Source organism: Drepanopeziza brunnea, assembly GCF_022702325.1.
Source record: "Drepanopeziza brunnea f. sp. 'multigermtubi' strain 214-2 chromosome Unknown ctg6, whole genome shotgun sequence".
NCBI classification, from domain to species: Eukaryota; Fungi; Ascomycota; class Leotiomycetes; order Helotiales; family Drepanopezizaceae; genus Drepanopeziza; species Drepanopeziza brunnea.
In genome coordinates this window covers 2,015,481-2,043,080 of record NW_027094069.1, presented here as the reverse complement: position 1 = coordinate 2,043,080, position 27,600 = coordinate 2,015,481, and the positions used below count along the sequence as shown (strand labels likewise).

The 27,600-nt window shown below is 49.9% G+C and overlaps 9 protein-coding genes across 10 annotated transcripts; 4 read left to right on the top strand and 5 right to left on the bottom strand.

Annotated features, from left to right (window-relative positions):
• Positions 1 to 869: 869 nt before the first annotated feature.
• L3040_004409 (uncharacterized protein) lies at positions 870 to 3,689 on the bottom strand (the record flags this gene model as incomplete). Its single annotated transcript, XM_007291470.1, has 5 exons — positions 870 to 1,337; positions 1,385 to 2,290; positions 2,372 to 2,536; positions 2,589 to 3,413; positions 3,465 to 3,689. The coding sequence occupies 5 exons, from the start codon at positions 3,687 to 3,689 to the stop codon at positions 870 to 872; spliced, it is 2,589 nt and encodes an 862-aa protein (XP_007291532.1).
• Positions 3,690 to 3,976: 287 nt separating this feature from the next.
• Positions 3,977 to 8,561, top strand: L3040_004408 (uncharacterized protein; the record flags this gene model as incomplete). Its single annotated transcript, XM_066154905.1, has 6 exons — positions 3,977 to 4,230; positions 4,277 to 4,377; positions 4,428 to 4,814; positions 4,863 to 5,682; positions 5,731 to 8,000; positions 8,050 to 8,561. 6 exons carry the CDS (start codon positions 3,977 to 3,979, stop codon positions 8,559 to 8,561), a joined length of 4,344 nt encoding a protein of 1,447 aa, XP_066011964.1.
• A 782-nt stretch (positions 8,562 to 9,343) lies between these two features.
• Positions 9,344 to 10,905, bottom strand: L3040_004407 (uncharacterized protein; the record flags this gene model as incomplete). Of its 2 annotated transcripts, none has more annotated exons than XM_007291468.1 (6): positions 9,344 to 9,394; positions 9,452 to 9,545; positions 9,609 to 9,747; positions 9,798 to 10,674; positions 10,754 to 10,775; positions 10,835 to 10,905. In XM_007291468.1, the coding sequence occupies 6 exons, from the start codon at positions 10,903 to 10,905 to the stop codon at positions 9,344 to 9,346; spliced, it is 1,254 nt and encodes a 417-aa protein (XP_007291530.1). The 2 variants fall into 2 exon arrangements, with proteins under 2 accessions (XP_007291530.1, XP_066011963.1); XM_066154903.1 differs by having other exon boundaries at positions 9,609 to 9,729.
• A 1,218-nt stretch (positions 10,906 to 12,123) lies between these two features.
• On the top strand, positions 12,124 to 12,456 carry L3040_004406 (uncharacterized protein; the record flags this gene model as incomplete). The annotated part of the gene is made up of 1 exon (XM_066154901.1): positions 12,124 to 12,456. One exon carries the CDS (start codon positions 12,124 to 12,126, stop codon positions 12,454 to 12,456), a length of 333 nt encoding a protein of 110 aa, XP_066011962.1.
• Positions 12,457 to 12,823: 367 nt separating this feature from the next.
• Positions 12,824 to 15,074, bottom strand: L3040_004405 (uncharacterized protein; the record flags this gene model as incomplete). The annotated part of the gene is made up of 2 exons (XM_007291466.1): positions 12,824 to 14,686; positions 14,739 to 15,074. The coding sequence occupies 2 exons, from the start codon at positions 15,072 to 15,074 to the stop codon at positions 12,824 to 12,826; spliced, it is 2,199 nt and encodes a 732-aa protein (XP_007291528.1).
• A 771-nt stretch (positions 15,075 to 15,845) lies between these two features.
• Positions 15,846 to 19,722, top strand: L3040_004404 (uncharacterized protein; the record flags this gene model as incomplete). Its single annotated transcript, XM_007291465.1, has 4 exons — positions 15,846 to 15,851; positions 15,922 to 16,042; positions 16,133 to 19,020; positions 19,072 to 19,722. The coding sequence occupies 4 exons, from the start codon at positions 15,846 to 15,848 to the stop codon at positions 19,720 to 19,722; spliced, it is 3,666 nt and encodes a 1,221-aa protein (XP_007291527.1).
• A 1,502-nt stretch (positions 19,723 to 21,224) lies between these two features.
• On the bottom strand, positions 21,225 to 22,835 carry L3040_004403 (uncharacterized protein; the record flags this gene model as incomplete). The annotated part of the gene is made up of 3 exons (XM_007291464.1): positions 21,225 to 21,865; positions 21,912 to 22,651; positions 22,708 to 22,835. 3 exons carry the CDS (start codon positions 22,833 to 22,835, stop codon positions 21,225 to 21,227), a joined length of 1,509 nt encoding a protein of 502 aa, XP_007291526.1.
• A 1,381-nt stretch (positions 22,836 to 24,216) lies between these two features.
• On the bottom strand, positions 24,217 to 25,725 carry L3040_004402 (uncharacterized protein; the record flags this gene model as incomplete). Its single annotated transcript, XM_007291463.2, has 1 exon — positions 24,217 to 25,725. One exon carries the CDS (start codon positions 25,723 to 25,725, stop codon positions 24,217 to 24,219), a length of 1,509 nt encoding a protein of 502 aa, XP_007291525.2.
• An 80-nt stretch (positions 25,726 to 25,805) lies between these two features.
• Positions 25,806 to 26,141, top strand: L3040_004401 (uncharacterized protein; the record flags this gene model as incomplete). Its single annotated transcript, XM_066154883.1, has 1 exon — positions 25,806 to 26,141. One exon carries the CDS (start codon positions 25,806 to 25,808, stop codon positions 26,139 to 26,141), a length of 336 nt encoding a protein of 111 aa, XP_066011961.1.
• Between the last annotated feature and the right edge of the window lie 1,459 nt (positions 26,142 to 27,600).

Genomic DNA, 27,600 nt, shown 5'->3' with positions numbered 1-27,600 from the left:
GCCAAAACAAAAACATATACCTACCTACTCTGTATGTCTTACCAAATACGAACGTCATCCCACCTCCGACTCCCAACACTCTAAGCCCCCGCTCCGGCCCAGTCCTCGTCCGTAGTTTATTTCTCTTCCCTTGCATCCCTGACCATGCTCAATGCTAATTCAAAGCATCCACCTCTCTCGCCTTTTTCAATCCTCCCGCGCTTCTGGATCAAGTCTTCCTACTCCCGCAGGTAGACCAGCCGAGTCAGGAGCAACGGACCAGGAAAGCCATCATGACTCGGCCGGCTACTCATCTCCACACCCTAAACATGGGTCTTCGGGATTCCAGGAGCCCTACAGCTTGAAGAGCTTATCAGCAGTGTTGCAGTTGCCACCCCCTCCCCACCCTCTCTCACTATGGTGCAGAAGCCAGTACCAGTGCGTGAAAGGATAGGCAATTGTAGAGCGTGAGTACGTTTTTTTTTCTTTATCGCTAACAGCGGTAAAAAAAAATTTGAACATACTAGAGGACGCAACATACAATTAACGCATTTGCGATCGGGCGGCTGTTCTTGATCACACCGGATATTGCGGACAGGTCTGACTTCCCTTCCGCGACGAACAGTTGCTAGTTCGCTAACGAGAGAAAATGTAGACTGAGACTGTAGACTAAAAAAAGGATCACCTCTGACCGGCTACGACTGCTCCTATTTCTATGGCTCTTGAGACAGGCTATACCGGTTAACCAATGTTCGAAGGTGTGGGAAAAGCGGGTAGAAGGCCTTAAGAAACTAGTATTTAACCTTAATTCATTGTATTTCAGTACGCCGCTTCGCTATGCAAAGATGAAAACAAATCCGATCAGCTGTTCTGTTGTAAAAGCTTGACCTTTAATTCGTCGGCTCAGCAGCCTCAGATGTCGAAGTCGCAGAGTATGTCTCTGCTATGGGGACGGCGTCATCTGTCTCCATAGCCTCCGGAGCAGGGGTATCAATCGTCACAAGTTCTCCTCTGGTAGGTCCATCGCCGTTACTCATCTCAACGTCTATAGTCGCTGCTTTCGCCGGGGATGCGCCAACTGACGTTGCCTGCAAAACATCCTCCTTCTCCAAGTCGTCCCCAAATATATATTGCTCTAACATCTTATAAGTCTGCTCGACACCGTCGTTCAGTATTGTCTTGACGTGATGTCCTTCAGGTATCGGGGGCTCTCTCTCATCTGTGGCCTGGGGACTTCCGTTCCATGTCTCCGAAGACTTTTCTTGACGCCGAGATTGTGTCTCGAGCCCTGGTGTATCTGTCGAGATAATGGAGATGAAGCGTGCATCAAACCCTTGATCCTTTAACTGTTGGAATTGCTATCGGATGGTCAGTATGGCATGGAATACGGAGAGTTAAGGCTTACATTGATGCCCAAATCCAAAATAGGGGTCTTGCCTTGAGCAATCAGACCCTCAATGGCTTTCCGACTGGTGCCATAGTAAATGCCTTCATCATCTTGGTGTTCCAGGAATTGGTCTCCATCACGCATAGTCGCGAATTTGTCCGTATCCACAAAATGAAAGTCGATACCGTCAACCTCCTTCTCCCCGGGAGGCCTGGTAGTATGTGATACCGTCTTTGCTAGAGACTTCCCGTGTGCCTCCACGAGCATGGTGATTAATTTATTCTTACCAGCCTCCTTCTCATCGGAAATGACGACCGGGCGTCGATCTCTCGGTAGCCTATGGGAGTCTCGACTTTCCTCCTCGGCACCATTGACCGTCTCTTCGGGTCTGACAGCGTCTTGAAACAAAAGATCGATTTTGTCGGATCGCTGAATGTTGTCGAATACAGCTAGTTGAGTTGCGCTAGCGATTCGCTGGGCTCGCCAGCTTTTGCTCGCTTTCAATTCCATTGCTGCGTTCTTTGACTCCTCGTCCTGTGCCATCTCGATGTCCATATCGTCGAGCTCAATGCTACTCTTGAAACTCTTGACAGAGGGAAGTTGATATCTTGTAGGATCCTTCAGTCTATCCAATCCACTTCGATTGTCGCCTTCAGAGAGAAACTGCAAATCGAGGGATCCTATTGGAGGGTTTGGCCGTGGTCTCTTGGTCGTAGTAGCTTTGCGAGCCGAGACCTTAGCGCTGGCGTATTCTTGGGGGGTGATTGATGGCTTCGCGATAGACGGGCAGTTCTCGATCTTCCAACGAGCCCAATTCTTGTCGCGTGAAAGTACAGTTTCGACCATGCGGTGGAAGTAAGCACCTTCATATCCCTGCTTCAAGTACTCCGCCATAGACTTCTTCATCTCGGTGGCCCATTTGGTCTTGTTATGTTAGTGTATAACACTTAAATAGATCGTGAAAGATGGGGGAGCTGAGTCTGATATCAACAATAGCGTACTCACATCTTCCTCGCTCAATACCTGGTCTACATACGTGACAGACTTGTTCGTGCCATCGGGCAATGCCTTCGAAAGTTTTTCTTTAGCCTTGGCGCTCAGAGATAGCAAGAATTCTATCACGATCAGGACTTGGACGATAATGTGTCTTCGAAAGGAAAGATCGCTAATCTGTGATTTCTGTTAGCTTGAAAATGTGTCCTTATGAGCCGCAGTTTCGTACCTCTAATTCGAAGAGATCTCTACTTGTGAGATACTTGGGGTTGTATGTGCTTGCAAGATCGTCATCCCCTTGGTGGTGTTTTCGCTTTGTTCCCCGCTTGCCTTCCTCATTGGACTTTGTCTGCCTTCCAGAAACGTCCGACTGCACTGACTTGAACATTGCCATAGTAGCTTCTAATCCTGCTTTGAAACTTGAAAAATTTGTGTTGTCAAAGAGGCTCTTGGGCTGGCTAAAGCTCTGTTGCAATGACCAGAAGGCGACATATAAGTCTTCCGCGGCCATTACATTTTCTGATCTCGAGAAGCTAACGCCCTTCTGGGGGGCACTTGACGAATTCTGGCTGGCCTTCTGGGTGCCGCCACCTGATGGTGACTCTGAACTGGGGTCTACATCCATCTTCTCCGGATCTGCAACCTCCTTGGGCGGGGGCACGTCGAATGTGGTCACATTTTCGGTATGGTATTCGCCTCGAAGATTCACTGAACTTTTGTCGCCAAGGGGAAAACTCTGAAACAGGAAAATGAACACGCGCCCGCAGAACGCTGTATCTTCAGCCCGTGAAAGCCGTCGTAGTAACTCATTGCAGCTCCTCAATATTACCAACTTTTTACTGTCAAAGTACTTCGCTATGATACGCTCTCGCCGTGACTCGAGGTAGTCGAATATCTTCCGGCAACCGGCAACTGTTTGACTGTCGAAGAGCTCCTCTACTAGCCAAACCATTACCGCTGGCTCGGTTTTATCGTCATCGGAAAGAATTGACATAATGTCGAGGAGGTTCCATATGTTGACGAAAGAGGGAGAATCGATGGTTGTAGTACAGGCCTATGGAACGTCAGATATGCGTTCCCGTGTTCGTACCGATGTGCGGCTCACCAGTAAGTTGTTGAAGGATTCGCGGGCGGCGGTTTCAATCGCATGCTTCTTCGATTCGAGGGAAGTTGTCGAAGGGAAAACAGAGTCGATTTGGGCGAAAAGCTCGGCGAAGTCGGATTTGTTCAATGGCGGCTCGATCGTGCTCGTCGGTTTGATCTCCAAGGCCCTCGCGAGTATTTTATCCAAGAGCTTCCCAAAATCCTCCACCATCTGGATTCTCTCCATGATTGCGACAATAGATGCGCCGACTTGAGCTCTGCGCGATTTCAGGTGGGCGAAGTCTGCGCTGGGAAGAATTTTCGAAAGCGAATGTATGGTCCAATCTTTGTTGAATTCGCTGGTCTCGCGACGCGGCTGATGCTTAATGATATCGGTACCTTACTTCGTACTAGCGGAGGGAAAGCTTGATTGATATCACGTGATATTAAAACGCGTTAAGAGAGAATCCAAGACTCGTGCCTGGATCGTGTCGCGCAGAGTGACGTTCGCAGCCAGAACACGGCACTCACGACATGGCGCCGAGAACCAGAGTCAAGGAAGATGCGCGGCGGGAAGCAGAGCAGGGGAGCGCGGCGGGCGACGCGGACGGACAGGGCTTTTTCGAGGAGCTTGCCAGAGCGCATTGGTTGAAGCCGAGCAAGAAGACGGCTGCGAAGGTCAAGGTCAAGCCGGATATCTTGAAGAATGACATATGGGATGTACTCGAGAAGGAGGACTTTCCGTTCAAGTCCCTTTTGGCGCTGGAGAACTTGCAGATACTTGAGAGGTAGGCCGGGCTTGCTGTGTATATCGCATCTGCTAACTCCGTACAGTTATCTTTGGCCTGGCTACTCCGAGGATTCCTCCAACTTTCACGTTCTTCTCATCGTTTTGATCACAAATGTTAGAACCAGAGAGCACTTGCCAACATGGGGTAAGGCTTCTACAACCTATGTCGGGAATTGTCAAGCTGACCAGCTATAGAAATCTTTACAGAAAACCCGTCAGATTTTTCCCAACTCTTTCGCAGAATCCTCTCTATGACACTCGACACCACATTGTCTGCGACAATCCGCACCCACCTCCTTTCATTCATTATCAGCTCATTCCAGTCGCTGGACAGCGGGATTGTGAGAAAAGAATGCGCTCCGCTGGTATCAATCTCTATATGGCACAACATATCAACTGAAGCGAAGCGGGAACGAAAGCTTGACCAGACAGTACAGTTGAGGAAGGCTTGGAGAGCCGCGGGAAAGCGTTATGATGCAGCAGATAATGCGACAAAGGCTCGACTTCGGTTCGAGAGATCATGGCTATTTACGCTTGTACTGGACTTTTTCAACCAGCTATACAATGAGAAAAGAAAGCCTGGTAAGTTCCAATGGAGAGTAGGTGACGAACAAGCTGACGATCGACTAGGAAACCTGCGTTACTGCGAACGTTTCATCGAGTTCATCTCGGATTTGCAAAGTCAACTTCCTACCCGTCGATACGTCAACACACTTCTTCAAGACCTCAACACGATTACAGTCATACGAATGTCCCCCGCCTTTAACGACGAGGATAATGGGCTCCTGAGAGATCTGTATGGTCTGTTCAAGCATTACACCCATTTCTCTATCGATGATCATACTGGCATACAGCATACTCGTGCTGAAGCATACGAACGTCATTGCGCGGTACTTGCTACTTTGCAGCGAACAGCTCTCAAGTATTTCAAGGAGAAATTGACCATCCTAGCCTTGTCAAATTACGGATCCATTGACAAGCGTACGGAGCTTGAAGGTCACCTAGCAGCCCTGACAGATGAAGAGATTTTCCGCCTCTGTGATCTGCTCGAACTCCGCACCTCTTATCCATCATCAACCAAATTTGTAGCAGACCGGAAGCTTCTCACTGAGGTTCTCCTATCTGGACATGAGAAGCGGAAGACCTTTCAGGAGACTGCACGTGATCTCAGTATACTACCGACAGAAGTAACTCTCTTCGAACCAGCATTGCTGAGAAATGACAATTATAATGGCTCACAGCCGTTGGCTATTCCAAAGTTGAATCTTCAATACCTCACAGTTGGAGATTTTCTTTGGCGGTCATTCATTCTACACCGTAGCGAATCTTTCTACGAAATCAGGAAGCACATCGAAGACGTCGTGCAAAGGCTTCGCCCTTCAATGAATAGAGTTGGCCAGACCGAATTTGGGGGATTTTCGAGGATGGCCTTGCCAATCACGAAACCTACGTAAGTTCACAACTTCAGTGTCTTTGAGCCTTTCCTAACATGGAGCAGGATTCTTGAAGTTGTCCCGCCTCTTGTTGGAGATGATAAGCCTTCCGCAGTTCGTGCCGAAATCTCGCTAGATGTCAGCCGCCTGGCAGACAACGTCCGCCGGGAGTGGGAGTCACTTCGCCCTGACGATGTTATTTTCCTAGTGGCAGTTCAGGCTACTGACAGCTCAAAGATGGTGACGAACGGGGATGCTACCTCTTCTGAATTACAAAAATTGGGCTTGAAATATGTTCGAACCGCTGAAGTTACGCAAGTCTTGGATGACAAAGGACGATCGCTGCGAGACCAGAATGCTCAAAATGGCCACGGCCGACCTCGACTGCGGAGATTGCAGGTAAAGCTTGATGCAGCTATGTACAAAGCAGATCAAGAGAGGGTGGCGAGCGGGAAACCGGATATTACTGAAAGCATGAATCTCGTTGTGCGCCGGAGAGGACGCGAGAACAACTTCAAGCCGATTTTGGAATCCATTCAGAGCCTGACGTTATCTGACGTGCCTCTGGCTTCTTGGCTTCACGAGGTATTCCTTGGCTATGGAGACCCAGCAGGAGCTAATTATACCCACCTCGCAAACCAGATCAAGAAGGTGGACTACCGAGACACTTTCCTTGACTGGCAGCACCTGATTGAAAGTTTTCCTGGCAAGACCATAGAGCCGAGCGAGGATGTCCACGGTAGCTTCGGGCCACCCTACGTTTTGCAGATGGGTCCAAAAGCCGAGGCGCCTGCTCCGGTCAAATCGTCAAAGAAGCGTCGCCGAGATGCTGAGCCCGTACCGCACACACAACCACAGTCCGTCGAAGTCTCTACCTACAAACCTCCGAATACTGGGCCGTATCCTATGGATGCCCCAAAACTCAACCAAGTAAGATTTACGCCCAGTCAGGTTGAAGCAATCGTCTCAGGGACACAGCCAGGACTCACCGTCATCATTGGGCCCCCCGGAACTGGGAAGACTGATGTCGCGACTCAGATTATTAATAACATATACCACAACTTTCCTGAGCAACGAACTTTGTTGATTGCACATAGTAACCAGGCCTTAAACCAGCTTTTCCAGAAGATTGTTGCTTTGGATATCGACGAGCGGCACTTGCTCCGTCTGGGCCATGGCGAGGAAGAGCTTGATACCGAAGCCAATTTCAGCAAGCATGGAAGAGTTGAATCATTCTTTGAAAACCGGGATGGATATCTTCAGGAGGTGAATCGGCTTGCTGCAAATTTTGATGCTCCGGGGGCCCATGGTTCATCCGCTGAAACTGCACTGTACTTCAACTCGGTTTATGTTCTGCCAGCTTGGACGAGATTTGAGGAGTCTTCCAAATCCCCGGACGCCACCTCAAAATCCATTGTCGAGGCGTTCCCATTTCATTACTACTTCTCCAACGCAGCTCAGCCTCTCTTCCCAGCCGATGCAGAGAAGGATGTCATCCTAGATATTGCTAATGGCTGTTATCATCACGTCAAGAAGATTTTTGAGGAACTGGCAGATCTTCGTCCCTTCGAAATTTTGGGCAGAGATCGCGACAAAGCGAATTATCTTCTAACAAACGAAGCTCGTATCATTGCGATGACATCGACTCATGCAGCGATGAGGAGGAGGGAAATTTCAGGCTTGGGATTCCATTACCATAATGTGATTATGGAAGAAGCTGCTCAGATCACAGAGATCGAAAATTTCTTACCACTGGCTTTGCAAAACCCCAAGAGTGGACAGATGCCTTTGCAGCGTGTTGTCCTGTGCGGCGACCACTTTCAAAATTCCCCTGTCATTCAAAATCTCGCTTTCCGACAATATGCCAACTTGGAACAATCTCTCTTTTCCCGCCTCGTCCGTCTTGGCGTGCCGACGGTCAACCTAGACCAGCAAGGCCGAGCCCGACCTTCGATAGCTTCCTTGTACTCATGGCGGTACCAAAATCTTGACAACTTGCCTCTTACGTTATCATCAACGGAATTCCAAGTTGCTAACGCTGGCTTCAAGTACGATTACCAGTTCATACAAGTACCGGATTACAAAGGGAAGGGGGAGACAGAACCAACTCCACATTTCATACAGAATTTAGGTGAAGCAGAATACGCTGTCGCCATATATCAGTACATGCGTCTCTTGGGCTATCCCGCAGCCAAGATCAGCATTCTCGCTACATACGCAGGTCAGCGTGCTCTTATCAAGGATGTGCTGGCACACCGATGTGCAAACAATCCCCTCTTTGGTCTTCCTAAAATTGTCACCACCGTCGACAAGTACCAGGGAGAGCAAAATGACTGCAAGTTCCCTAAATCTCTTCCACTGATCCAATAGCTAATGAAAGATAGATGTCATACTTTCTCTGACCCGTACATCCCGCGTCGGTTATTTGCGAGATGTTCGACGTCTCACAGTGGCGCTTTCTCGTGCACGTCTGGGATTGTACATCCTCGGTCGGCGTGAGGTCTTCGAATCATGTACTGAGCTCAAGCCGGCCTTTGACATCCTTTTGAAGAGACAAGATACGTTGCAGCTTGTCACCGGCGAGCTATGGCCAAGCCAAAGAATTCTCAAGGACGAAGAAGGCTCAGATGTTCCCGGACAGACCGAGATGGTGAGCGTAGAGCACTTGGGGCAATATGTATTCGACATGACGAGCGCAAAGGTGGCACAGCTGAGAGCTGAGAGAGGCTTATCGGAAGCTGATGGTCCATTGCTGGCGATTGAGGCCGGTAGTGAGGTTGTTGGCGATATAGATGAGGAAGATGGATATTTGGATGAGGGACTTGACGTGGTTCAAGAGGATGTTGAGGGGGAGACGAGCGAAGGACCTGAAGCTGATGGCGGTGATGATGAATAAGCCGCTCTCATGTATGAACAAGCTAGCATCCGCACTGTACAGTACGTGCGCTTATGCGAATGGATACCAAGTAAAAAGCGTCTGGATCTTGGTTTGAACGTCCCGAAACCCATGGTGGTCAGTCACTGAAACTGCTGAAAACTCCCCAGACATTCGATATGCCGCCTCTCCAGGCCGAAGAAACTGTCCGATCGAATTCGGGCAGTCATCCATTGATTCGGTTTCAATCGACCCTTTCTCCCCCTCGGCGGCACGCCAGGTTAACAAAAACACGAAAAGCCGTCCCAAAAGCTATCACGATGAGTACGATGGAAAGGCCAAAAACAAACAAGAGAGGGGCCGGGGACGGGGACGGGTCATTGCGCAGCTCGAGAATTCAACAATGATCTTTCCGGCCGTGTAGTCTCAATGGAGCTTGAACCCATATCTCACAGAAGTCTGTGTTCTTGTTAGAGCCCAGAGTCGCTGTGCGTGCTGCAGATTGCACTATGAAAATATCCGGGGGGTTTTTAATGAAGGTTGCTGGTTTGCTTTGTTGATTAAAGCGACAGCGTTTCAATTTTTGCTAGGTTAGGAGGGTGAGAGTGGATGCGATAGGAGCGAGATAAATATGTTTGATTGATGATCAACGTTCTTCAAAAGGTTATTCGGTACTCCAGGGGCAGGAAGCCCATTGGAATACGTAATACTTCCAGTCTCGTACTTTTTCCATCAGCGAATCGATTTCCTTCCTTGCTCCCAGTTCAAACGTGCCAGATTATCTTGCTTCCCTCTAACGCCGCTCAAATCTCAGTATCAGATGTAGCTTGTGCAAGATCTTCAATGATATCGTCCTATGCGAATGTTAGCGCTCGGCAGACAAAAATGAGTGTGGTGCCATGTCTTCTTACTATGTTTTCAAGTCCGACCGAGATCCACGCTTTTGGTGGCGCTTTTGTCGAGATGGTTGGCTGGTTTACTATGACTGTCTTCGAACCGCCGATGCTGTGGGAAGCGAGCAAGTGTCAGTCTTCCTCGTGACTCTCGAAGCCAGCTGAGTGGTCATACCTTTGCCCAAGCGATATGAGGGTTACTTTCCTCAGGAGTCGTGGAAGGACGTCCATATCTGCCAACGTGATGGACAACAGGCCACCAAGCCCACCCTTTATGTAATTTCTGTTCGCGGCAACTGTAGCATGTGAGAGACCTGGTGATGGGCTTAACAATGACAGATAACGGGAAGTGATCGTAGCTTACCTGGATACAACACTCTTTGGATTCCACATGTGTCCTTCCTCTCGTCAATCCAATCCGCAAGCACAAAAGCATTGTACGATATTCTCTCTAACCTTACCGACAGCGTCTCAAGACCCGAGATCAATTGGAACGCCTCGAACGGGTTCAGGCACGGTCCCGAATCCCTCATCACGGCCGCTCTAGCATACGTAATGAACGACAGGTTCCCGAACTTCTCCCAGAATTTCAGGCCGTGAAAGCCAGCCGACGGGTCAAAGAACTGAGGATATCGTTCTACGCTTCTGCTCCAGTCGAATCTGCCGCTATCGACGATGATTCCGGCTGAGATGGAGCCAGAGACACTGAGCCACGGACCTGCGTCCTGGATGACAATGTCTGCTCCATGATCGAGAGGACGAATCAGATAACCTCCTGCACCAGCGGTGTTGTCGATTACTAGCGGGACTCCTTTTGAGTGAGCCGCAGTCGCGAGGGCTTCGATGTCTGAAATCTGCAAGTTGTCGGTGGGTATGCTCTCTGCGAACACAAATTTTGTATCTTTGTCGATCGCCTGTACGATCTGCTCGATGTCATCGTTGCTAACTAATTGAGCCGTGATTCCCCAAGTCGGGAGGCGGTGCTGAAATACATGGGTCCAAGAATCTGAAATCGACGATGCTACGACGATGTTGCTTCCATGTTGTGCCAAGGATATAATCGTCGTAAACAAAGCTGCGGCGCCAGAAGATGTGGCCAAGGCAGCCTCACCTCCTTCCAACGCAGCTACTCGGGTCTCGAAGACCTTGGTAGTAGGGTTGCCAATGCGGCTGTAGCAGAACGCTTCAGCCGTCCCGTTAAATATTGCGGCTCCATGGGCGCTATTTTCGAATACAAACGACTGTGAGAATGTCAGATCAGGACCTGAAGTATATATTAGGGTTCCTTGCAGTAGAGGCATAGATCGCTGCATCTATGACCTTGTTCTCTTTTCGGCTGAGACTGAGAATGGTCAACTGCAGCTCCGACAAATGGTTTGTTTAGTTGAAGGTTAAAACTACCCTGCGTGCACACCCAGGCTTTCAAAGCTGTAGGTTGGCTGCTCTAGATCTGCCCCCGTCGTCTCAGTCATGATTTCGTCGCTTTTCTTCAGATTCACTCTCTGCCCGCTCCCGTAGCTGGAGTTTGATGATCAATACCGGGGCAGAAATCGCGTGATTGAATATTCGGCATTCGTATGATAGGAAAATACCAACATGGATTGATCGAGAAAGGGGCTTCCAGTGAAGGTGGGGGAGCTGGCTGGCCATGATCAGCTTGTAGGAGGTGACGCGTGCCACCCGAAACTCACCAACGACAACGACAACACTTCCAAATATTTCCCGCCACGATTGGTCATACCAAAACTGCGGTCAGTTCTATTTGCATCCGTGGACAAAGCATACACATTTTAATATCCATACTTGACGATGATGGAATTCCTAGCCTCGATCACTCGAGCTTCAGTCAGGCTCAGCTCCATCCAGGGAGGACTATGTAGCACTGGGGATCGGCGAGGTGCATGAACACAGGAGATAAGCATCGATTTTCTTAGTTGCTGCCTGTTTTCATCTATCACAGTCTCTCGGTTGCCAATTCTGTGAGGTCGCCTTGAATTCCATCCATGCCTCCATTCATCCTACGGCGTTTGTGATCGTGGCTTTGGGGAAGCGATCCCGAAGATACTTCACTCTTCATCAAGCTCGATCTCACAATTCTTCCGTACTTCTCCCTGATACGGTTCCTCTTTAATCAGAATCAGAGATGACTGGAAAATTCTCGCTTAGCATCCTGCTAGCCGAAGTCCACCGGAAGGGTTCGTGTTCTTCTGAGGACAAGTGAAGAAGTCAAATTATAGACAGACAAAGTGACTAATTCCCACGAGAAACCTACATCCGAGGTTGGCGACCGAGCGTAATTGGCTGTGGTCTTCAGTACCAACAGCAGGGTGGCGACAGTGACAAAGCTTATTATTCGTTACGGAAGGTGCCATGCCCCCTCCCCCACCTGTTCTGCTATGTTAAGATGACTGATCGTGCAAATGCAGATTCTTTTTCAATTTGACCTCTACCAATTTTTAACTTCCAACTTTCAACCCTCAATTTACAGATCTATTCGATATATTGATGTCCCCAAGTCTCTCGGACCAAGAAACCAAAACAGGTTAACGAATGGGATGATGATGTGAAGGAATATGAGCTTAAAATATGGCTAGATTAGGAGACCGGAGAGTCACAGATGAAGCTTGCGATTACCCTGAATTGCAAGGCTGGCCCTCTCGGACATACACGAGCCAAGGCTACCATTGGATATGTGGGAGGCTCTACAACACCGGTATGAGGTTTCTGGCCCGGTTCTTCTATACACCGCTATTCGGAACTACGTCACAATTAAATGCGACGATTTCCCCTCCTTGGAAAAGTTCGTGGTGGCCTTCAAGCTTTCTATTCCGAAGCTCGATTCTTTAGGAATTTCACCACCACCGCAATGGAATTTCGTGTTGTTTATTGCGGCATGCTCAAAGAAATGGCCTATTTGGGCCGAACGCCAGAGATCGAATCTGCGAATGGCCAATACCAAGGAGAAGGCGGAGATCACTATGGAATTCCTCATTGAGGATATTACTCTGCGTAAAGGAAGATGATACTTATACACTCGAGGCTGCTTGAGAATTGAGAATTGAGAATTGGAAATTGGAAATTGAGAATCGAGAGTTCAGCGGTAGTTCTGAAGTGTGTGAATCTGAATCGAGTGTGTGAAATAAAACATGATCGGTGAGCTGGGAGGACGCTCCTTCTTATGCCTCAAAATCATATGATGTGACGAAAGGCGTATTCTTCTGATATCAAAAGTTTCCACGATAGCGATGATGGTGACTATAGTGACACTAACGCTATTCATTGAGCTGCATTGAGTCATATCCTTTGAAAAACAGAACTAGAGATAGGGACAGGAATGTCCATGTTTGGAGACGGGAAGTAGGCACCATTCGAGGACTGATTACTACCCCATTAGGCATCGTCCTCGGAATCCGTGTCTAGTTGCATCGTAAGGTGTACACTTTCATCGTCCGAGCTTTCATTATCCTCCGCCATAGGGTCTTCAGTTTGCTCAATGGGGGTGGCGTGAGTAGCTTGCCTAACTTCGGTCGCACTCAAGTGATGATCACCCATGGATGGGACTTCTGACGATAGATTAGAAGTAGCAAAGCTGGAATGATGCTTTGAAGATTGGCCGACAGGCATATCGGTAGCAGAGCCTAGTCCTGGTTGAGAGGACGCAGCAAAGGGGTCTGGGTGTGTGGAGTTTGGCATGGATCTTGAGTCTTGATGAGTCGAGGTAGAGTCGGGATGCAAGTTCATTTCTTCGTCTTCAACGCCCTCATCCACAGCGCCGTCTACAGATGTATGCCTGGCCGTGGAAGGAATGACGGGCATGCGTGGCCGCAGCAAGATTTCAACGACAGCGTCATGACCGAATTCTCTTGTCAGGTGGGGTAGTATGCTAGGTAAAGCTGCCCCGTTCCTTGCAATAGCTGGATTCAAAATGCTCGCTAACATAGCGTCTTTATCGTGGGTGAGGATGGAGGTTCGATCAACTAGCGCTCGCATAGAGAGACTCAGGTATGACTGAGGCAGATGAGATAGTACCAATGGAAGTAGCTCTTTAGCAGCGGCAGCGACATCAGAGTCGTTAGCACTCTGCTCCATAGATATAGCAACCTTAGTTCGTAGAAATGTATCAGTACTTGAATTTCTCTGTGGTTTGGCTCCAGCATCGTCAATAGCAGCGTCGGTAAAGTTTGGATGAGCCTCTTGCAAGTCTCGACAACAGGACTGGACGATGGGGACGAGCTTATCGCATTGGGCTCGGTTGAAACTTTGTCCGATTTGAACCAAGATCTTGGCAGTAACGACATATGCAATCGAGCGAAATTCTGGGCTGTGCTTGCCATATTCGAAAGCCCAGGCTAGCTGGTCAAAGCTCTCTAGTGCCAAAGGCAAGAACCCGTTTTCCAGCCTCATAGAAATTGTATCGACAAGTTTCAATGCAGCAACATATATCTGAGGCATGCCAGTCCACAAGCCGTCTCTCTCGTCACGATCTATGGCAGGGTGGAGGCGTGCGCCCCTGTATCCAGCCGAAGGATCGGAAGATGGAATGGCGATGGACAGCATTCTGGTGATGAGATCCATGATCATTCCCAGAGGCATAGTGACAGGTGCAGATGTCTCGGTCTTGATATACTCTGTTAAAAGCTCAAGTCTTCCGGTCAGACGTTCCACCCCAGCATAAATGCCGGTCCACGAAGGCAAGTCTTCAGCGGTCGCCGAGCCCCCAGCTAGTGCCTGGTTGACATCGATAGCTGCACTGACATGACCGGCGGTAGATTCCCAGTCCTCGACGACCGCGCGAAAAACACAATCGGCAGTCATGTGTATGCCTGTGACTAGCTCACGCACAGCTCTACTCCACTCCTCTGCGCTCGTGTTCTTTGCTGCAGTTTGGTGGAGAACCACGACGAGTCGTCGAGCACTATCCCTCAGAGCTTGCGATGCGTAGAACCCATCAGACATCGTAGGTGCAAGGTAAGGACGAGTAGCAACACGAATTTGTGAAGCAAAAGGACGGAAGATGGTAGTATGACGAGGTAAAAGCATGGCAAATGAGTGGAAAATGATTTCGTCGAGAGATGAAGGTCTACCCTGGCTTTTTTTTGAAGAGGCCGAGATTAGGTTCAAGCACGAAGTTACAAAGGTCGGCAACGTGGGGGTGGTGATCTCCCGGATGAGAGTCTGGTACTGCTGAGTCATGCAATATATCTTGCTGAGTGTCATGATACAAAGCTCCTTGACTGCAGCAGAGTCTGGCTTCTTCATCATTGTCAGCAGAATTCCATGAGTACGAGCTGACAGGGTATCTAACTCCAAGGATAGTAAGTAGCCCTCGAGCCCATGACTCGGCACCTTGCAAAATTTCCCATCCTCCAACTTCGACCACAGCCTTGATCAGAACAACGGCGGTGAATCTTCCTTCGAGGCTCTTCCCGTTGAGCAGGCTAGAGAGATGCGTCTTCAGCTTGTGCACAAGAACAGAAGACGCAGATGCATCTGCTTGGGTGGCATTGCCGGCCGGGCTGGATAGAGGGACTTGACAACGATAAACATGGCTAAGAAGCGTCGGTAAAAGACGAGGAAGATCAGTAGGTGGAGTGGAGGAGAGCTGGAAGCACAGAACCCTTAGTTCTGGAGGAAGAGACATCACAGCGATCTTGTCTATGCTGTCTTGATGTTGGCTCAGAGGCTACCCTCAAAAGAACTGCGAGACTTATCATCAGCACAGAAAAATTCCAGGTTTGCTATGAGCAGAAGGGAAAAGACATGCCATACGTTGAAACGAGGAGTCTCAGTTCCAAAAATAAAAATAAAAATAAAAAATTGCGTCGTTGATGCTTGGACGGACTGGAGATCTCCGGGAATGATCTTGGGATGGATGTTTTTTTTCTCTCTCTTTTTTTCTTCTGAGGCAGGACACAAAGGCGAGAATGCTTTGGATTTTTCTGATGCAGGGTATTGCCGCCCTCTTGAAAAGCAAAGGTTCGATGGATCGGAAAATGGCAAATCCTGAGTCTGGTCTGGTTTTGTCTGGTCTTGTCAACTCAATTTGGAATGGAAAATACTTCGAGGCAAGAAACTGTCGCTCGGTCCTGATGTGCTGCTGAGTAAGTGAATATTCAATTCGCGAGACGGATGATCCGTCGCTGATTGGCGGAGAAGACGACACCCTTAACTCCTAAATCCAATCTGCCCTGGCCCGCGTCACCAGAAATTGAACCCCCGACACCCCAGAATTCATGCCCAGCATTTACCTATTTGCCATGAGTATTTGATCGTCGACTTCTCTTCACTATCGCCTTCCTCTTTACTGTCACCAACATGCGAACATGTACCTGCTGATCTACCATGCCACTCAAACTGCGTGCCTCTGAAATCCAGAACCACCCTGGCACCACACCAGATCCAAGTCCCAACAATGAGCGTACGTCCATCTTGCCTGCTGTCCGCATCACTCTGAACAAATAATTGCAATACTAACGCTCAATGGCTAGCGCGAAAAAACTAAGGCCGCCCAATATATCCAGCAGCTAGACGACGCCCGCTGCGAGGGGAATTGGGAAGCCGTGCCGGAGTTGGTGAGGAAGGTCAGGAAACATGCGCCTCAGCGGGCCTGTACGTATATTCATTCGCCAGGGAATCCCGAGATTCTTTCTCTTACCGACGCAGACAAGCTTCGGACTATGAATTAATAGCTGTTGATAGGCCTGGCATTGACCGCAGAATCCGAATATGAAGTTACCCAAGCCTCTCATCACCTAAGTACCGCCCGACCTAATACCTCTGCAACTGGCGGCTCTTCCCAATCTCCGAGCTTTTCTCGTCACATACCATTGCTGTTAGAGGCTATCGAGCAGGAGAAGACGTTTCTGGAGGATGGATTCCAGGCGCAAGTTTGTCTGGGCTGGTTACATTGGCAATTGGGGGAGCTGTCACTAGCAGCTGCGAGACTTCCGAAGAATATTGAGCAGAAGTTTTCGCAGTTTGATGGTACCAACCAGGAATCCGGAGAATGGACGAAAGTATGTGCTCTGAAGGCATCTTATATTAAAGGACAGTCCCAGGGGAGAGGAGGTGCTATTATGGATGCGCTGGACACTTTCGAATCGGGGCTTCCGTTACTGTGGAGCGTTTTTTCCTGCCCAAAGCAAGGAAAGGAACTTCGACTATGGACAGAATTATACTTGACAGGGTTCTGCGTCCTGTCCAGCCAGGCTGTCAAGTCGAAGGTCTCGTCCCTCTTGGAGACCGAGACACTATCTGCATTCAGGGCATGGGCAAGATTTTGGGAGATTCAAGGCTCGGTACCCACAGGGGGCCAGGCACCGCAAGCTGAAGTCTCTCGAAGGCTGGTTTGGAAGGAATACTACATCACAATTTCGGATCTGCTGGAGCAGGACTTGCCGTTTCCAACCACAGCCCTCACAACTGCCTATGTTGAAACTTCTACAAGACTCCAGCAAAGAGCCGAGTTGAAAGGAGTGGAGGCAAAATATGAGACACTGCTACTGAGCGAGGTCCAGTTCCCCAAAGCTGATGAGGCTGGAGAAGAGGTCGAGACCTTCGTAGAAATAGCTATGCAGAATTGGCGCATCCTATGTGGCAGTGGCTGGAGGGAGCATGATCTTGGGGAGGGGGGCGCCGAAGCGGTTAGTAGAGGTGTCCTGGACATTCTCTACCGGGCTGCAACCAAGACATTCCACTCCACGGCAATTTTACGCCATCTTTTTACCGTTCATCTTGCTGTGGCAGAATTTGACCTGGCTTTCAAAGCATTCGATACGTATCTCGATATTGTCAAGAAAGGCAAGGCTCGGGTCGAGAAGACTGGGGAGCCGGAGCATGGACTTGATGACGACGAGACCGTACTGAAGGCAATGTCTGAATGTATCAAGGCGTTGTGTCGATACGGCTCACATGACGGTGCAGAGAAGGCAAAGGAACTTGGCCAATTCTTTGAAGGTTGGTTGGATAAACACCACCCGATTGATCAACGGCATGGCCATGACCATATACTCGAGAACCGAGAAACCGCGGAACCGAGCAATCCTGTCTCACCGAGAATCTTTGCATTAGCATGGCGCTCCATTGGAATCTCTTATGCTCAATGGGCACGATTCACCTATGAAGCACCATCCAGATCTGACATTCAATTGCATGCGATCAGATGTCTTCGTAACGCTCTTCTTCCACAGTATGAGAGTACGGCAGATGTTGAGACCCTGTTCGCTTTAGGCACCATTCTAGCTGAGCGGAGAGAACTGCCAGCTGCTATCGAAGTGGTCAAAACTGGTTTAATGCGACGCTCATCCACCGACGCCGCGAATTTTCTGGGCCCGCATCCCGGACGCTTCGCCAGAGAGCGATCATTGATACCACTATGGCATCTTATGGCTTTACTGCTCAGTGCTCGGCATGAATTTGCCACCGCTGCGAGGTCTTGTGAGGGTGCATTTGAACAGTTCCAAGACTCAAAATCTCTTTTCGGCGAACCAAATCTCAACGGCACGTATAGGAGTGCTCATTTGAACGAAAATTCAAGTTCAAGTCAGCAGGGTGTTGTCGATGACATGGATGATTTCGAAAAAGAGGGCATTCTGGAGGTGAAATTAACCCAACTCGCAATTATTGAAGTGCTTGAAGGCCCGGAGGTTGCAGTAAACGCCAGCGATGAGCTTCTGAGTTTGTTCACCAGGCTTTTTGGTGATCCCTCGAAAGATTCGGCGCCTTTGGCCTTACCTACTACAGCCTTGGTGGCACCTCAAACTCATGCTGGGACAATCAGAAGTGGTAGAGGCAGTATTTTCGGGCGATCACTTCGAAAGACACAGATAAGTGCATCGGCGATCAACGAGACACCTGGCTCCCTTCCGAGGCCACAAACCACCCATACGATTGGAGGCATTGCCCCGACAATCCAGGTCACTAATGCCACCGGTAGTGCAGCGAAGCAACACAACGAGAAGCTGAAAAAGCGGAGCGATAGTCTTTCGAAAAAAACCGTGACGAATAGAACCAGGAGCATCAGCAAAGCGAGCAGGCGAGATGGTAGTGGGGCGAATGTCTATGGCGCTGTAGACGACGAGAACATTTTCGGCCCTCCAGCGGATTCCCAAGTACACGACCAAACGTTTTCTAGAGAAGGACAAGGAAAATTCGGACGTGCTACTTCTATAAAAAGCTCAAATAAATCGAGTAACCCACGACAATCGCCTCCTAATGCGCATCAGATAACACAAATAGAGCCATCACTGCAAGCCGCCCATACAACCCAGGGCTTTTCACAAGGTGTTCGCCTATCAAAGGCATCTCCTTACGCATTTTCGACGACGCCCGTGACCCGGTTCTCGAAGAACCAGGAGAGAAGACGCAGAATAGCCATTTTGGTGAAGGTCTGGCTTCTCATTAGCGGATTTTACCGTCGTGCATCAATGTATGAAGATTCAAAAGGAGCCCTCGAGGAAGCTGAGAATCTGGTTCGACAGGCCGAAGCAGATGTGTCAAATGACACGACAGGCAGCTTTTCTATAAGCCAAGCAGGATGGGGAGGTGGCAAAAGTATAAAGCAACTTTGGGGTGATGTCTTCGCTGAGGTATGTTTCATATTTGCTGCGTTTAACAAATCGGTTTACTAATTTGATCAGCGCGGCTATCTGGCTCTTGCAGAAAGCGATCCGTACAGTGCACTCGCGCTTTTCGAAACTGCCCTCACACACTTCGCAGATCACCCTTCGGCCATTGTGGGCCTATCCAACATTCTTCTGGATATCTACACCGAAGATCTTCTTCCGCCACCTGCTATTCCAAGTCTTGTTCTTCCGGGCCCTTTGGACATACCTTCCTCCTCCACCCTCAATACCTCATCCATATCCTCGACCCCATTGACGACTCAGCCACCTCCTCACAAACATTCATCTACCCTTCCCTCACGCCCAAGTGGACCCCTAGGTCTTTCTCCCGCAAGGCCTGTGACAAACCCCACCGATAGCCACATAGAAGCTGCTACCCCCGATCCCATCTCATCTGGCCTAGTTCAGCGCGGCTACAGAGAAGCGTCCACTGCTCTCCTAGACCGTCTTGCAGCCCGCGACAGAGCCTATGGGCTCCTTACTGCTTTGACAAAACTCGGTACGGGATGGAACTACAGTGAAGCCTGGTTCGCTCTTTCTCGAGCCTACGAGGAAGGTGGCCAGCCCGACAAAGCCCGAGAAGTTCTCTGGTGGTGTGTAGAACTTGAGGAAGGGAGGGGAGTCAGAGATTGGGCTATTGCTGGTGGAGCAGGATATGTTCTGTAATTCTGCATTGAAATTCGTGTAGCAGCAGCAACTGAGATGGTAAGAAGCGCCATGGTAATGTGATACCTTCTTGCTATTCCAGAGTGTGATTAAGGCGGTCATTTATATGAGAATATAATCAGACGACCAGCTTTGGGTTTAATTAATTACCCAGCTTCTTCACACACACACGTCCTCGATTACATATCCCAAGTCGAAGACCTTTGTGTTCTGACCTGCCTTTGAACTTTTGTGGGCCATTCACATAAATCTCTAGTAAGAGCCATGATATTAATACCGATTCTAATAATGAGCAGGTACATAGACAGATAGATAAATACCCAATAGCCGCCTTCAAAGCCACCCTATCCACAAACCGAGCTCACTGTCTTTCTACCTTCTTGCACGAAGAAAACAAAAGGGAAAGAATACCTACCTATTCCAAATGTAGGCGGTCACTCTAACAAGAATGCCTTGCCTGAAGACAAGAGAGATCACGAGTCGTCAAGCCTTACCTACCTCCTACACACCCCACATACCTGCCACGTCTGCAGAGGAAAGTAAAGTAAAGTGAAGCTCGGGAGATAACTACTACCTTAGCTTCCGTAGATTCTCGCCTCCTTCTCTTCAACAGAGGCATATTGGCAGCAGGAAAGAGAAAGAGAGAGAGAGAGAGAGAGAGAGAGAGAGAGAGAGACCACCTAGCTTTAGACCATAGATATACTACTTACCATGCATGCCCCATCTGACTCTACCCAACAGTCGTCCGTCCGTCCAGCTCCTGACAAGCTCGCCTAGTTCCAGGACCCGGTTGCAGAACGAATCTATCCTGGGATGTGGATGATTCTGCAAGAGAGAGACGAGGAGATCCTCGAGCAATTTCAAGAGAGAGAGAGAGAGAGAGAGAACTCCTCTCGTCACAAGCTCGAGACTCGATCGGTCGACGCTTTGCGAATGGAAAACCTGACGGGCACGGATCGAGATGAGATGCAATGCGTTTCACGGCGGCGGTCGCCACGTGAAGATCTCAACGGCGACCTCTCGAGGACAAGTCCGATGGTGGTAGCCCAGCAGGAAATGCCAATGTATGTAACAGTGTGGTCAAGTAGAGATAACAGCGGGTGCGGGTGAAAACCCCCGCTCGGTGCGGTGCGGTGCGGTTGTAGATTTCAGTGATAAATTTCAGTGACTCTCTTTTTTTTTTTCTTTTTCTTTTTTTTCTTGTCTAGGAGGTTGCGACCTCTTGAAGTGCAGGCAGAACTCGTGGAAGATCGCTATTCCTTAGCAAAGTCCGGGTTACCATCCATGACGATGATCATATGAATCGGAGAGAGCAGAAAAATAACACCGAGTACCCGCCATTAATGATCTGACGCTGACTTTGATTACCGCACCTGGGTCATGTACTGCCTTGGATAATCTTAAGCTGAGAGGGGGACCGAAAGTGTAAAAAATCCGTTCGTAAAAATCGTCGCTTCCGAATTCCCTGCATCAGACTCCCAAAGATCGTTAAATCCACCAAACTACAGTTTACTGCCCATGTTAACGTGAACCGCTTTGATTTGGGTATATCCCGCCAAGCCCGCCTCTCCTAATTCGCGTCCAATACCGCTCTGCTTCACACCACCAAACGGAATTCTGTAATCCGAGTCGTTGCTCGAGTTGATCCACACCATACCAGCCTCAATGTTCTTCGCAACTCGGTGAGCACGAGTGAGGTCCTGGGTGAACACAGCACTTCCAAGACCATACGTGGTGTCGTTTGCCATCTCCAGAGCATCCTCCTCAGTCTTGAAGCTGGCAATGACAACAAATGGGCCAAATACCTCCTCCCTGAAGATCTTCATGCTGGGCTTCACACCCGTGAAGACTGTCGGAGTGATAAAAAAGCCCTTGCCGGGTGTAGGACCGGAAGTGAAAGCCTCACCACCTGTCAGGAGAGTTGCACCTTCGTCCTTACCAGCCTGGACATAGCCAAGGATACGCACGTATTGAGAATTGGTGACTTGAGGACCTTGGAAGGTGGTCTCGGCGAATGGGTCACCGACTACGGAAACCTTCTGCACGTGCGTCTTGAAGGCGGAAACGAAGCTATCGTAGATAGATTCTTGGACGAGAATGCGGGAGGTCGCGGTGCAAATTTGTCCTTGATTGGACATGATACCTTGGAGTGTCAGCGCCGAGCCCTAGAATTACAGAGAAGAAACTACCGATATGTGCCCACTTCACAGCTTGATCCAAATCGGCATCTTCGAAGACGAGCAATGGCGACTTCCCTCCAGTCTCCAAAGTAATATTCTTCATGTTGATCGCAGCCATCTTCATAATCTCCTTTCCAGTGCCAGTACTTCCTGTGAACGCAACCTTGTCAATGCCCAAGTGGGTAGCAATAGCAGCACCAGCCTCACGGCCGTGGCCATTGAGGATGTTGACTACTCCGGGGGGGAAGCCAGCCTCCTTGATCAGGTTTGCGAAAACCAGAATACTCAGAGGAGTCTGCTCCGCAGCCTTCATGACAATCGTATTACCACAGGCCAGCGCTGGACCAATCTTCCATGCCGCCATCGCTAGAGGATAGTTCCAGGGGATAATCTGCCCGCAGACACCAACCGGCTCCTTGATTGTGTATGCGAACTTAGCAGGCCCGGTATCGATGACCTGTCCGTGAATCTTGTCTGCGTAGCCTCCATAGTACTTCAAAACCCCAGCAACTTCTGCGACGTCTCCTAGTGAGTCTCCGTATATCTTTCCGTTATCCCAAGTCTCAACTGTGGCGAGGATATCTTTGTTTGCGTCGCACAGGTCGGAGAGCTTTATCATCATGTTGCCTCGGTCGGTGGGTGAGAGGTCGCGCCACGAAGGATCCTTGAAAGCCTTGCGCGCAGCGGCCACGGCTGTATCAACATCTTCGGTAGTGGCAGCATACACATCGACAATCTCGGTCTCGTCGCTAGAAGAGAGTTAGCTATGAATTTCCATGGTGCAATATTTCTGGGAGCAGCATACGTGGGGTTAATGGAGGTAAGCTTCTGGCCGTTGCTGCTCTTCACCCATTCGTTGTTGATGAAGAGGCCTGTTGGCTGAGAGTATTTCTTGCCATTGGGAGCTGTGAGCTCGACGGAGAGGTCAGACATTTTAAGGGGGGAGCTGCTGAGAGATCGATAGCCGTGTATCTCGGGTGCTGCAAAAGGGCAATGGCAGCCAGGACGTGATGAGGGAGCAGCTCTCAGCAGTTGTGGACGTTGGTTGCAGGCACGACTGATCTGCTGGAATACCGAACGGCGCAGGAGCGGCGGGAGAGGGAGAAGGAGAGAGAGGTGTGGATGGAACATTGGAATGGAGGGGACGAAAGATAACTGATGTATGATCGTTTGGAAATGCAATGCAATGCAATGCAGTGTAAGACCTGTGGTGGAGGGTGGGGGTGGGTAACGATCACTGTCACTGTTGTTGCTGCTGTTGCTGTTGCTGCTGTTGCTGTTATACTGTTGATACTTCTGTGTACTTCTGCCGGATCCTCTAAGAAGCGGTTGCCCGCATATGATACAGACAATTACCACGTATTGGAAGCTGGGTTCCCAGCTAGTCCGAAGCTTGAAGAAAGCTTATAGAGAGAAAGCTCTTAGCTCACCATCTTGATACTATCTATCGCAAAGCAAAGCAATTCAAGCCCGTTATAAAATCTCAATAGATTCCTAATATCAGACAATCCTTCCCAATTTCCGTTCATTAATTTAATTTCATCTATCCTTGATATGAAAAAATATTGAACAACTACCCTCCCCCTCCCCCTCTCCCCAAAAATGCGAGAAGGCCATTCATCTACCCCCGGTCAAATTATATCTCTGTTCGTACAATCTGGTTCTATGTATACCCGCCGTCCCATACCCTCTAATTCTGTACAATGTCCTGAAACCACCCTGCTCAGCCAGTCCAGGTGCTCTTTTAAATCCTCCGTTCCCAGCTCATATGAACAAAATCCCCTTTCCCCCCCACCCACCGAGACTCCCATTCCGAACCCCGAGTCCACACCTCCTCTGCTCCAGATATGCCGCCCTAGCAGAACTCCATGCTTTAGCAACAAAGCAAAAGAAGACAGTTGTTCGAAAGGGCCGAATAGTAAGAGGTATATCCACAAGATTCGAAAACAAATAAAAAAAATTGTAAAAGAAATGGTATGACGATGATGTTGATCAGAGGGGGCTGCTCGTGCCTCCAGGGTATAAAGTCGCTGTGTCGCTCAAAATTAGAATATGTATGAATGTGTTTGGTCGCCCAATTTTGTTCTTCTTCGAAACCGCTCCCCAATGACAATAATGACGACGAGAGTAGTTTATGAAATATGTTAAGTAGGTGATATACAATGAAGATACATTGGATTATGGTCGAGGGAGAACACTAGCGCTCGCTTAGCAAGGCCATGTTTTTGGCCATGTTTTTTTTTGATAAAGATTATGATGAGTTTGGTGTCTCGATGTTCTGGGCGTACTACGCGACACCAGGCGGGCTGTACATTCATCGGCGCCCAGCATCGCCAGGCCATCCGCGCTCGTATCCTCGCGCGTAGGGTTCGAATGGTGGTTGAGGGCCAGCACTGGTGGAAGGAGGGATGTTTGTGTTCGGAGTTCGCGGCGCAGATGGGTTGTCCATTCGCAAAGGAGGAAGGCTTGGCGGGCCTTGGATTCCTGAGGTAGGGGGATACCCAGGCTCTTGGACTGGAGGAAGTGTTGATGCCGGTGGGAGCGAGTAAGCTAAGCCGGTGTATTCACCCTGCGGGTCCGTCTTCCTTCTTCTCGGCGCACGTTCCGACGTGCTCTCGGAGGCCTGGTATCCCATTTGAGCCGGTGGAGGGGGAGGGGCAGGAGGGCTACCCGATTGACCCATTCCTGTTCCTGTTCCCATTCCCATCCCCGCTCCCTGGGACGGCCCAGGTCGCATGCTTTGGGGGCTGGGTGGTCCCTGCATGGCCAGATGTCTGATATCGGGACTCCTGTAGACAATGTCGCGCAGTCGGTCTCTCTCGTGCCGATACCGATCTCGTTGTTGTTCCACGTCCCTCATTTTCCGCTCTAAATCCCGCGTTTGCTGCTGCAGCTTCTCGATGCTCGTGCTGGCCTCCTTCTCCTTTTCCTTTCTACGTTGACGGAATCGCGCCGATGCACCTGCATTTCGAGCACGCTTCTCGTCAGCTAACCTCGAGGCCTGATGTACGTCTACAGGTACAGTATACGAGCCTTCAGACGTGGTTATTGTCAGGACTTGAATAGGATCTGAGGTAGAATTCTGCCTGGAGCTGCTAGCACTGCTGGGTTGGAGGGAATTGCTTTTTGTAGCAGGAGCTGGAGCAGAGTACGGACCTTCAGGTACTCCAGAGGGCCCCTGGAATTGCAATCCACCTCCCGCCTGTATAGCTGTCCCGAATGACGAGCCCGGATAATAACTCGAGGCGGATTGAGGCGTCGTCTGTGCCCCTTTACGGAAGAGAAATGATGCTGGCGACGCCTGACCCGATGAAGGATTTTGTGAAGAAGCCGAAATGCTAGGACTCGCGCTCTGTGATAGCGGCGTGCGGCCAGGAGCCTGCATAGTACCCCCGCTGGTTCCACGAGGGGCATTAGATGGTGCTGAAGCTGCCTGCGGAAACCCATAGTGTTGGTGTTGCTGCTGTTGATGCTGCTGTTGCTGTCCAGAAGGCGTCGGCATGGAAGCGACCTCCGAAGACGCATGTGGAACTGGCTCCGCCACGTAGGCTCGTCCTTTCGCAGGCAGGAAGGGGGTTTGCTGAGCATCGATGGTTCCCACGCCCATTCCTCTCCCATAACTCGAATTTCGGCTTGATGGCGATCTCGGAGTCAGAATTCGTCGGGGAACTTGAGAATATGCTCCACTGCGCAGTTCTTCTCCTGGCCCCGGCAGAAACTGCTGACCAGAAAACGTGTGTGACGCCGCGGCGGATGGACTTGCACCAAAGGTCAACGGCGGGCCAGCTGCGGAATTAGGAGATTCGTTCGTCGCGTTACTCATTCGACGAGTCGAGCTTCCACCATCCTCGGGTTCCGGCGGGTTTAGTATGGAGTGGACCCCGAGATCCCTGGATTGTCTCGATGTTCTCCAGTCCTCTCCAGATGACGGCCCCTGGGAGGGCCGCGCATGTTGCGGGGAGGTCTGTAGATACTGGGGAAAGACTCTACCTTCAGGGTCGGGTTGCCGACTTTCAGGCTGTCTCCCCTCCTGTAAAAAGTTATCTCGAAACTGCACAGGCGGTAGAACAAATCTTTGACCTTGTGGCGGTGACCGAGATGCAGGACGAGACGCAGAAGGCCTCTGCGACATCGAGTCCTGATCCCTCAACCCTGGATGGTCCCCAGGACCGGGACATTGACGTTTCCCACTTCCTTCCCAGCCCTGCTGATAGCTATGGAGCTTTACTGCAAAGTTAGAAAGCCGTCTTTGGAGAAGGGCCTCTGGATTTTCGGGTTGTCGAGGTAGCGTTCGCGATGTCTGGACTTCGTCTGCAACGGCAACGACACTCTGGCCCTCACACGACGGAGGCCTAAAAAAGTCCTGTACAGCCAGATCGAAATAGTGAACGGTCAACTGAGCTCCCCGATAAAAGCCTTCAGTAGCGGTGAAGGTCAGGTCCAGTTGCTACTGTACTCAGAGTCTCGGCGGTGGCTCGTGTTGACTCGATAAGAATTTTCAAGCGCTGACTGATGATGATGCGCTGTACCAAGCTGTTCAATGATGTATTGGTTTTCCTGATCCAGGACCAATGTGGATGGATGACTTGTTGTAAGTAAAAGATTCTTTCGATGTTACTGTGTTGCGGTAGGATGAACGTCGATCCGGAGCAGCTCGACCATCAACAGATAGTTGAGGAAGTGGACCAAAATTCTGGGGAGCAAAAGCAGCCGGACGCTGGAGGACAGTCCATTGGATATTAGTTACTGCGCAGCAATAATGGGAGTATCGAGGGGGGGGGGGGGACCAGTGGTGTCGAAGGGACTGACTGGGAGGGGCTGTGGGTGACGAACCACTCACGCACCAGAATTGTGGGCAATCGTCGCGACTGGAGGAGAAGGCAGAGGGAGAGGAGGAGTAGTGGGTAAGGGCAGGGGATGGAAGTGAAGGGAGAGTAAGAGGTAGAGCTGTAGGTTAGGTTGTCTTTCGAATAATGTCCTGTACAGCTGCGGATGGTTGGAGGTCGAAAGGCTGGAAGCTGGGAGCTGGAACTGGAAGCTGGAGGACGTTGTTGACAAAACTGCCACGGCCCGGTCAGTCAGGTCGAAGCAAGAAAGGACAAGAGAACAAGAGATCGAGGACGACCTCAGCGGCAACCGGCATGCAGCCCAGTAATGTTTGGGAACCCCCAAGCTTTTGCTCTTTGGGTCCCCATGCCTCTTTTACCCACAGACCTTTGGACCCCTTCCAGGATGGTGGAAGTACAGTACTGTACTGTATAGTGGAAGGACTCCGTAGTACTCGATAGTCTTTAGCTTTAAGAGAGTGGAGCACGCTGGGGTGCTAGAAGGCTGATTGCCAGCCCTGGTCGTACGGAGCAGTGGAGCAGTCCGTAGGGTACTGTAGAGTACGGAGTACCTACTTTATTAGAGTAGATCGATTGATACCCCTAGAAGTTTGCTGTACAGTACAGTAATTACTCGACATTACTGGTAAGTAGTGACGGGCCAAGGTACCGGGGGCCAGTTGGAGAAGTGTGAAATTTACTATACTATACTTACTATACTTACTATACTATACTCCCTTTGACGGCGCCGCTGCTCCAGGCTCATCATGGCCATCTGCATGCATGCGACCCTGGTGCTGGTCCCTGTGCCTGTGCCTGTGCCTGTGCCTGTGCCTGTGGATGTCGATATTCTTGTTGATTTCAATGTCGGT